Source organism: Opisthorchis viverrini (genome assembly GCF_000715545.1).
Source record: "Opisthorchis viverrini unplaced genomic scaffold opera_v5_3, whole genome shotgun sequence".
NCBI classification, from domain to species: Eukaryota; Metazoa; Platyhelminthes; class Trematoda; order Opisthorchiida; family Opisthorchiidae; genus Opisthorchis; species Opisthorchis viverrini.
The window spans coordinates 366,542-377,791 of NW_008751659.1; the positions used below are offsets into that span (position 1 = coordinate 366,542).

General features: G+C 40.8%; 1 protein-coding gene across 1 annotated transcript in view; it reads right to left on the minus strand.

The window, feature by feature from the left end:
• Positions 1 to 249: 249 nt before the first annotated feature.
• The window catches only part of T265_00288 (hypothetical protein), a gene marked incomplete at both ends in the record, with an annotated part of 14,252 nt that continues 3,251 nt past the window's right edge, over positions 250 to 11,250 (minus strand). Inside the window, 7 exons of the mRNA XM_009164033.1 lie at positions 250 to 452; positions 2,320 to 2,400; positions 3,297 to 3,421; positions 5,799 to 5,835; positions 6,905 to 6,982; positions 8,625 to 8,749; positions 8,842 to 8,905. Coding sequence (XP_009162297.1) covers positions 417 to 452; positions 2,320 to 2,400; positions 3,297 to 3,421; positions 5,799 to 5,835; positions 6,905 to 6,982; positions 8,625 to 8,749; positions 8,842 to 8,905 — 546 coding nt within the window. The remainder of the gene's footprint in view (positions 453 to 2,319; positions 2,401 to 3,296; positions 3,422 to 5,798; positions 5,836 to 6,904; positions 6,983 to 8,624; positions 8,750 to 8,841; positions 8,906 to 11,250) is intronic.

The window sequence follows — 11,250 nt, forward strand, 5'->3', positions numbered from 1 at the left end:
CTAGGAGTGTTACACTTGGGGTTTTACTCTAATCTGAATAAAACTGAAGAACCAGATGCCAAAAACTTTGTGAGAGATGGAATTTGACGTGGAAAGTTTTGACACAAAACCACTTATTATTGAGCCAATAATCGCAGTCCAACCGGCCCAGTTCCCTATAACTCTCATAGATGTTCTTCAAATGAGCCTCTTCGAAAACTGAGTGAGGTACCATGGACCGCTAAATAAGCATTTATAAACAAACGTCTCTAGAGTACCTTTGAAAAATTCTGGGTTATATGCACATATATTTCCTTTATTTATCTCAGAAAAAGCAATGGAAATTTCGTTTGGCAGGGATGGATAATCTGCAAGGAGTTTGGTGCAGTTTTTTAATCTGATGGTATGTAAGGGATTTCAGTGTGACGTAGCTATTCTCAACTTGGTGTCACGGACTGGCAGTAGTGAGCATTCTGAAAAGAATAAAGAACAATCTAAAAACAGGTCGAAGAGACAAATTTCAAACTTGACAATCGAGTTTTTCGTACTGCTTGGCTCAAAGTGCTCCCCCTTTTGCCTACTTCTAAAAAGCTTCGATAACGTTCTATAGAATACGAGGTAAAGTCTTGGTCAGTTTGTTTATTATAAGCTCTCTAATCCTCTCTAAATTTGTTGGTCTGCCGTGATACATTTTTCTACTTTCAACACGACGTTGGAAGGGGTGACATTGTTAAACGTGATAGCCATCGACTGGGCTCTCCTCGAGAATCATTTAGCAACAAAATGACCAACCCAAAGTACACCATATGGAGGAGATTTATCTTACTAGGGTCACACCAATCTTCGTTTGGTCTACAGTCACACGCTTAGCTTTCGAAAACTGACAACTGTGGGAAGCAGCTTTTAGATTTCTTCTTTCACTTCGTGCAGCTTTTCACAAGGCCCTTGGAAGCCGATTACATGGCACCTAAATCAGTCTGGAAGCTTCCAGTACAATCTATTCAGGACACCTCATACAGATAACCAATCACTGAACCAAAACATGGATTATATTTTATCCTCACATCAGTGAACGTCGGTCCATACAAGCTGGACTGCAATGATCAGTCGGGGTAGGTTGCAAGAGTTGTAGATAGTTCGTTCATACCACTGGCATTTGTTCGGTTCCATTCTTTGGCATCGAAATTTGGAGCAATCAGTACAAGTTCCGCTGTTTCTAGGTAACGAAAATAAATCGTTCAGCTTTAACACCTTTTCGGTGCCCAGCTGCCATGTCACCAGAAGGAGGTACGAGAGCTGAGATACTCTCACGTTGCCCAAGCCTGAACAGGGGAAGTAGAGAGGCAGTGCTCGAGTTCAAACCATGGACCCTCCGGTCAGTAAATTCGCGTTGTAACCACCGAGCTGTCTCACCCCGTGTTGTTAGAGGTCATCTTCGACAAATGTTCTCGGCCGTTCCGGAATTTGAAGCAGTGGCATCCAACATGAGAGGCGACTTTTTTTACCAGTACTTTATGAGCGCATGTAGGACGATCTAGATTAGTCCCATTTGAACGAGTGAATAGGTTCAGGATGAGGACTGCTCAAACGAGGGAGATATATGTGACAATCCTACGGATCCCGCCACCATCTACATCTAAAAAAGTCCTGGAGGTCTGGAGCTGCCGTGACTTCATTTGATTGGGAGATCCTGACAAACGAGGCTACTCGATAAGCACTCATACACCAAGGGCGCGGGTAATGCCGGTTAGAACCACTTTCATGGCATGTTAAAACCTCCACATGGACAACAAAGACTGGTCGTTACTTGCTGGTGGCGCTTCTGTCTTTCGACTGAAAAGTAACTAACCACCTGTCCAGGATGGCATTTTTATAGTACTATAAAACGGAGCGAACAAAATACACATTGATGGGATATATTTCAAAGCCAGTTGAATCACCACCATAAGCGACTGTGGTGGCTTGTCGAGATTTAATACGTATGTTCTCAGGAAGTTCTTTGGTGTTTGTTTGTGTAAGATGAATATTCTATGCAGTAATATAGAGAATCATTGGAGTGAAGCACGTAGAACAATTGAGCCCATCATAGAGTCCATCTTCGTCTGAGTGATCAACTTCTTTGTTCACTAAGGTCGGTTGGTCTAAGGGAGGAATACCATGTGCGAAACCCTGGGAAATTGTCAAATGCTTTGCATTCGAGACCAGCGGTACTTTACTGAAAAGTAGTGATAGAGTAACAGTCTTTTCAGTATCGTTCAGCCGATCGGTGTTACCAACCGATAACAATGAAAACTCAGTATCGTGGATATTGCGAAATGCAAGACGTCAGCATATACTTACCTGGCAGATTTTCACAGGATCGAAGGTAACCCGGAGATGATTAATGGCACTGATCACTACCTCCATCATCACAATTCGACACTATTTGAAGACAGAAAACAGTGCCGTACGAGAAAATTATTTCAGTGACCAGAACATAATGTCCACAATCCCTACATTACATCTGGTTTGGCCAAGTCTTATGTTTACCTCACACACATTTTCCTGTTCTTCTTTTTAATACATCCTACTGGTTTATTGGATTCATTCTAAAAACTCCACTTTTAGCTCCCGTTTTGTTGAACTTCCCATGAGCTTCAATACTTTGAAACAAAGTCCCTAGGTAACTTTGTTTCTCATTGTACATCAGCTACGATATTGTATGCTTATGATAGAACCTTAGGGTTACCTATCTCTTCCGTTCCAAGCAGATTATTTGTTTCTTTCAGAGAAGAATAACCCAAATAAGTGAGAAAGAGGAATTGAAGCGGGGCTAGTTATGTTACTGTATCTCGCCCCATCGAAAATCTCCTATGTGCTTTCTACTATTGGATTTTACGGTCTCTACAAAACTGGTCAGCATTGAATTTGAAAATATTTCTTGCCTCATCTCTCCACTAAGTACCCTTGCTGACCTTTTAACGACAGTCAGGGTGTGGTTTAAAGTTAGGTTCTAAACGATACAAAAAAGCAAAACCACTGCTGCGCCTCAGCTGGTTGTCCCACCCAAGTTATTCTGCACTGATAAGAATCAACGAAAAGTGTGTAAACTGTCTGCTACATACCAACGTTTATACCGGATGGGCAGATCACCAAGTTGGGTGTATCTCTCTTTCGATCTGGTATGCACCTTTGAGATATGCAAAGTTATGTATTCCATCCACGGAACGTGTAGCACAGCAACTTGCATATTCCACATGTGTCTGCTAGATCTTATCATCCCGCTTTATCGCAATGCGTACATACTGTCCAAGATTGCAGCTACAGTGAGAACTTACCACTAAAAAGGTAGCAGGATGTGAACGGCAGATTCCGTATGCAAAGTTGGTCACTTGTTGTATTACCGGCTGCGAGAATACTACGCTCTTGAAGTGGGACACTGTGTCGGTGCAAAGTGGACAAACTGAAACAAAGAAAGATACACGATAGATACGCTCATTAGCTTATCAATTTGGTTTTCATAAGAGACTCAACTAAATCTCTCGTTTGTGATAGTCTTCAACTGACTGTGCTGCATAAAGGCCACTTCGTGTTTCAGTTGGTAAGATAATCGGGAATTCGATAAGGGAAATTGATCGGATGACTACGGAAATCTCTCCGACAGTCCACGATACAAAATGTCATCAGTTCGCTTGTTGATTGCGGGCAACAAGCACGTGATTACACCTTGCATCAGTTTCTGTTCTCACATGATCAGGACTCCTTCGGTGAATGAACAAAATATGAGGAAAAAGTACACAGGGGCTACCCAACAACGCCGTCAAACAAGTGAAGCCCAGAAGAAGCAGATTTGGTGACTTATTACTGTATTTGAATGTTTTAAGAATATACAGAAGAATTAAAATGATGCTTTCTCATAGACCATTCATCTCAACTTGATACACCTCTCTTCCTCATAGTAGTGTGGTTAGGAAACCTAAATCATGTTGTTCAGAGATCGGACTTGATCCTCAGGAAGTACTCATTGGTAGCTGCTGAAGATTCGTCACTCAAAGTAAAGAGGATATGTATCTTAATAGGGGACATTTTTTTGAACATGTTTATGTGTGCCTCATTTCCGATCGTTTAAAGTTTGGAGTTTAGCTGCGTCGCTCTCAATGACAAAGTGTACTGGAAATTTAGAGTTTCGCGTGTATACGATTCTCTCATGCTTACAATCAACTTTACTGGATCACTGATTATTGCTGTTGATATTCTCAAATAGTTGCAGTTTACAATTAGGAATCTAGGAAGTTTTAAATCTTGCGCTCGTACTGGGGCAAGAGCGAGCAAAACGAAACAGGCCGGAATCAACATCCGTTGCTTTCGGATGAGGAGAATTTTTGGATATGGCGGGAAAGATAGTGGACAGTTGTAGCTTTAAACAACAATGGTCCAAATGGTTTAATCGTGACGAAAATTCCCAAAAATTAGCATATGATAAATACCAAAATCATACCAACGTCATAGAACTTCTCGGGGACGAATGTGCCTCGGGTACGAAACAGGTGGTCGAAATCTGCTTGATGAATTTTGATCCTATATGAGGTATTTTTAGAGTAGCAATTTCTGTAAAACCGAGCTCCAGGCTTCTAGCACTCTTTGCACAATACCCTGATCTTGCGATCAGTTAGTGAAAAACGAATTGCGATATTCTGTCCTTTCATTAAATTCTGATGTGCCAGATTTCATCACACAAATTTGGCTCCCTGTTTATTTATTTGTATAGCCGCGGTACACTTTTCTACGCAGGACCGTCGCACATATGCTGTGTGGAACATACTGTGAAAATAAATGTCTTGGATAATGGAAGTCTTTGCTTATGGGGCTTTTTATCACAGCATTATTACCAGTAGTAAATGCACCGCGGACTGAAATGGTGTTTTCGTCCGTTGGTTTTGGAGGTTGGTCAGCCAACACCTGGAAGTATTTTAGACAAGATTTGTGAAATCCATCTGATAGGGAATTCAGCATTATGCTATACAGCCCGGTGAAGTTTTTTGGCCTGTCTAGTCTACAGCAAACTTGCTTATTTGATGACATCAAGTATCAGTACAAAGCATTTTAGGTGTTAGCACTTGTTTTCAGTTTTTAATTAGCTTAATTATCTGAACCATACATAAAAATTCTCCATTCAATTGACTTTTTGAAGGCTGTTGGGCTGCTACAAAGAAGTGTTCTGAAAACTTTCATTCGTATGCAAGATCGCGAAAACAGAGAACACGCCAGACCTGTCCCTTTCCATTTACACCATAGTTTGGAAGGGAATGAGGATATCCTGTTCTGCACTACATTTTGTGATGTTTGATATCTTGTGTGGTATTTCATTTTTTTCCTTCAAGGATGACGTCAGCGTCGCAACGTTTGTTGCTAACTGACCGTGTTTTCATGATAATTTATTTTCATATGAAATTTAGTGAGGATCTCAGATTCTTTATAGTCCCACTAACTGAAAGATGTCTAATGCTTGAAACCCATAACTACATTAGTGTCCATCTTCTCTGTTGCAAATATCATGTTTACTCTCGTTTGTAAGCACATTGCTGAGAAAATACGACGCACGAGGCAGTCTGCTTTAGCCATATAGTGGAGCACATAAGCTCCGGATTTAGAAAATATTATCCAGTTTTTATATCTACCATTGGTATAACAGTTGAAACTTGCTTCAGTGCAGCCAATTATTTAGCAATATTTTCGCCCAGTGATTGGCATTTCGAAGTGATTCTCTGGAAGTCCGTTTCCTTTCATATTTTGACATTCATGGTTCATTATCAAATATCACGTGTGGTTAGAAAACTTACGATTGATCTTCGGTGCATCACGACACACGTTGAAAAGCTGATGAGTGAATCAGTAGTTGATCAGTGAGTAGTATGTAGCATAGTGACGAAAATGGTAAGGTGAAGACTGCGTATGAACAAATGACTCTTGTGCCATTTATGACTGGTCAGGTCACGATTGCTGACAAAAATTTGCGATAAAACTCGCGCTACTAGGCAGTAATGAGTAGTTGCGGTACGGTGCTAAAAAGACCGACATGCCATCCCATACATGCGTCTGGGATCAGCTGTAGTGTCGTGCGGCGATTTCTGGCACCAGTAAAACATCACGAAGTGGTCTGGTCATCCACAAGTAATGAGTAATTGAATGAGTGTTTTGGATTTGGACATAATTTCAGGACGAATTACCTCTATGTCATCAAAGAACAAGATGAACTTGATCAATCATGCAACCTGGATGCCTGAAAATAAGTGTGGCTAACAAATCTAGAGTATCAGAAGACTAGTGCCAAGTATTATACTGTGATGCCTTTCGAAACCAAGTGAAGTTTGTGTGAAAGCACGGCTCAACATTGAAATTCATTTACAAACTAAATATCATACACAAAAGATACCGTTGACCTTAATATCCTTTTTCCGTGTGCTCATCTCGATATTTTTTTATTCTTCAGCTTTTATCTTGCAGTAGACTCGGAGATTTTCCTTTACAAAGCAAAACAATACTTTGGGTACCGTAAATTTTCATAAGTTAATCACGGTTTTGTTGCTGTTAAAACAAAACTAGCAGACAACCAAAGCGGATTTGCAGCATATTCTATGGTAAAAAAGTGTCTTCGTTCATATTTTGATATCACAGTTTCAACAATCATCTAGGAAATGCAAGAACTTTGCGTTTTTCAAAGCCTAACACCGTGACTTACATCTAAAAATTATGGCTAATGCAATACCTGGTTAAACTGCACTGAGTTTCTATAGGCTATATATCACGTTCGCACTATTGATTTTACGCACGAAGCCAAATAGTTATACAGCGTGGGGTTAAAGTTCGCAATTGTGCATAAAACGTGGCAATTTTCTCAGTCCAAAGGGTTTTATTCTGCCTGCAGCAAAGCTCTCAGACGACTCACCGCACAAATCTGACTTGCAGTTAGATTCTTCATTGTATTAAACGCAAAATGGACCGCGTCCTTTGTCATATCGGCACACTAGGGAAATGTAATAGAGATCACTTTCAGATTAATATGATAGTTTCAACTGACGTCAGGTGCAGTTATGCCAACGATGCTCTGTATTCTTTATTCTTATTTACAATTCAACGCAAAATAGGACACAAACACGCGATTACGAAGGAAACTGAAGCTGAAACGGAGGTAAACTGCAACAAGTTGGTTGGACATAACTGTGCCTTAATTCCTAGTCGGAAAATCAGTTCATTCGAGTTGGGGTCATTTCGGCTTAGTTAAGCTAATTCAACTGACAAACGTGCACCGAAATGCAGCTTCTACCGCTTTGTTCGTCGAAGAGATAGGGAATACGAAATAGGAGCTACGCGTTGGAAGCGATGACCCAATTGGCCTATTGAGATCGAATGGTACCTTTTCCCATGTATGGCAGGGAGTCGGAAATACTCAAAGGTGATAGGTTTGGTGCAACACCACCAGTGAATGTGTAATGCAGCCCTACCCGTCAGGTCTCGTGATCCCCATCCGGTGAGACAGCATTTAGCCGAAAGTGATTTGAATAGCAAGGGGTTTCGTGCTATTTTTTCAAGTCATGGAATGGAAAAATACGATTTAATAAATCCTGAATGAAGATATGACTCCGAGAACATTCCCCGTAGAACAGCTGTCATATGGTTTGTTGGATTTTAGATGAACCTGTTGTTCTGCAGTACACAGAACAGTCCGCTGATGGGTACTTTTGAAATGGTGTAGCTAAATATTGCGGCTCCGAAGAAATTTTGGCATTCATTGAGTCCAAAGAATAGGCAGGGTGGGAGATGATTTAGCTGAACATCCCACTTGGTAGTTGCTTGGAAGATTCCTACCAAATAGTTGGCTGCATGCATATTCATTTGTGAAAAAATCATAGGGAAGCGGGTTTCGGGTGTAAATGAACTGCAAGAAGGATATGTGCACCCTACTTGTCCATGGGGTTAAGTTGGACACCTTTAAACAACTTCCCATAGAAGTTGCCAGTAGTTTTTGTCCGAATAACTGCGCAATTCAACGTGGCATATCATAATGCTTCTCGTTTTAATCTGATGTTAGAACTCAGACTACGTACAAGTAGTCAATTGGAGGACTTTGGGATCGATTGAGTAGTCATCGTTTCAGAGAGGTTTGCCTGTTTACCAAACCTCTCTGAAACGATGCATACATGTAGGTGTTTTACCACTTTTTTTCTTGTCCGAAAATTGAGCTTGAATGAGCTCGCCGCGTGTTTTTTGTTTTTTACCCTTCAAGATTGCAAACAAGCAATCTTTTTAACGAAGTAGGCGATACTGAATCAAATCCATTTTGCAGATCAAGTTCCTATTCTAGCTGTCGGTACTGAGGCTCTCTTGTGTTCTGCCTCCATCAATGAGACGATTTGTGGATCAGTTTTCTTCGTTCTGATACTCAGCGTGAAAGGCCTATCAGAAGCTTTCATTCACGAGAACCATGCGCCAACTAAAAAGCTGTTGTGATACTTAACCTCTTGTGTTTGACAAACTGGGTATTTAATGGCCTTTTGGTGCAGTATGTAATGATACGAATGTCAATTATTTACAAAACCTTGAAGAACATCGCCAGTATGGTAGGGTCACACGTGCCTTTTCCCCAAATTAAAACACTGAGCACTCACTGTCTGATTATACACACCAAGTTGTGCACATGGCAAGGCCAGCTTGTATAGGATCCAGTCCCTTGTTACATTACTTTCAACGAAAATCTTTGCACCACCAGTAGTCACTTGGCAAGTGAGACATTCTAGAATGAGGTTGCATGAAAAAGATATTTTGAAGCGGTACCTAAAGACATGAAGATTTTGAGAACAAAGGTTTGTGAGAAACAATGCTTACCGAGGGCACCGGAGTTAACCGCCAATGCGGATCTTCCCTGGTTGTACAGACCTTTCTGAATAGGCTGGTGTATTGATAAAACAGGCAAGTAAAAAAACAAAACAGAAACTTTAGAAAACTTTGAATAGCCAACCGCTTGTTCGTTAATTCATTGCGAGAAAGTGTTTTGACAAGTGAAACACTTATTTCTCTATCAGTGATAGTTTTTAGCAACCCTTTACACGTGCATAACCTCCACACCTCAGGTCAAAAGCAAGCAGCCAATTTTCGGTTTGCTATGGCAAACCTCGCACAGCAGCATCGGAGCAATACACTGACCAGAAATGCCATTATACGAGCTAAATGCGAGCTATAACTTCATGAACAGGAACAATAACCGGACAATCGGGAAATACATCCGTGCTTCCGCTGTGCATCGCCCACTGTGTAGCCTCACGGTAAAAAAAACAGACTTTTCGGATGAGGTTCACTTTTTTCCTTTCTGACTAGACACTTTCGGAAAGTCTGGGTTTCGTAAAATTCGGCTTTGTTAGCAGCAGGTGAGAGTAAGAATGATGGCCCCACAGAAAGACTTGAAAGCTGTTTTCCGTACTCATGCCCAGAACAACGTAGATTCCGACAAATTTCTTTAGGAAAAAGTGGCAGTTTTGGGAGATGAAATGGGCTTACTAAAAGTCTCGGTAAGATTGATGCGATGGATATGATACAGATTATAGATGCCAACCAATGGCAATCACGTGATGGCTTTCTAATCAGATAGGCTGAATGAGTGTCTGGGGGTGTAGACACCTCAGAACGGTTGTTTTGGAATTTCAGTAGCCCCATTCCCATACCGACTTCTGTTCTTTACCACAATAAAGGTTTCGGACACTTTGCGGTTCCGCGACAGCAAAGCACTAGTTTTGAAAACTAATGTTTAGTTGTTGATAGAAATGATTGTGCACGAATAATACAGCTGTTACTAGCCAGATCGTAAGAGCCCAACTATGATGTGTCCTGTGTTATGCGCTATCTTCAAACTAAGTTAAATATTATGAAAAAATAACTGCTGTTCCTTTAGCTGATTTTATTGCATTCTAACTGATACGGCACGGACAAAAAGAAGTGGGTACTGGTGTTGAAGGATGAAGAGGGTTTTGAAACATCACTTCCAACAGCTGGTAAACCTCCTGAAGGTTTGGAATGTCCACTGTCATACGATCCTAATTGGTCGATGACAAGAACCTATATATGAGGAAGTATGGGTATCAACCAGTCGAATGGTATCGAAAACCTGCTTTGTCTGAACACTTGATACAGCCGTCATTTATTTCATTGGGTCTTTGAAGATTATTCTTTCAAACTGGCTAAGGATAAATACACCGATTTCTAACAGAGACAAGGAACTTCGGTTATTGTTTCAACTCTGGTCAAATAGTAAAATATTGTTGTTCGGTTAAATGTCGAGATCAGGTCGGTTGGTCTGTGTTTCCTACATGAGGGTCGCTGCGTATGGGTTTTTAGTATTTTTATTGGGTGGGTTTACCCCGCACCCATAGTGCAACAGATAACTAAGTGCGAAGGGTCACCCGAATTTCTCCTCGATGTTCTCATCACTTTGGTGATGCGATCGAAATAGGTGATACTTTCCAGCTGATGGTTCTTGTACGGTATATAAAGTACTTGAGAGACTGAGTCCAAATTTACCGCAGTGACTTTGGTACTATCTAGTGATCAGGCGCTGCTTAATCACCAAACTAAGCATGGCCTTTCTTAAAAGTCAAAGGCACGTTCCTTAACCAGGTAGAAGGTGATTTCAAATTTGTGTTCATCAGAATATTTCCCGCCTGATACTGTCAACCGACAGAATATGCAGTTCTGATTATGTATATATATATATATATATATATATATATATATACTGTGCAGTTTCGGCGTACAATAACTATGCTCTCAGTAATTCATTACTGCTGCACCGAAGGTAAATGGAGAAGCCATTTCATAATCACACAAACAACGTCATTCACGTAGACACTACAATTCCATCGACCTGAGTAGAACTTCCAAAGAGACATTAAATTTTTTCTTTCCCGTGGAATATTGACGAAGGCTTTGAAAGACATTAATGTCATGAACATTCCTACTTATGCACTGCAGTGTATCACCACGTGGTACACAGTCATATCGTATAATAATGCATCATATTACATCGTTCTACAATACACCATATTATAAATAAGGTGGTCGTTGGCTTGTACGCTGAAACGTTTGTAATCAAATTGCCCACCTAAGCGAACAAGCCAGCGACCACCATCTACGCTACCTGAGCTACCGACATTTTCCTCTATAGAAAACGGAACTTTTCGGCCAGTGGTTGAACACTTAAGTTTGGCCATTAATGGCTGCTCAGCAGAGGGATTTGCTCTCATT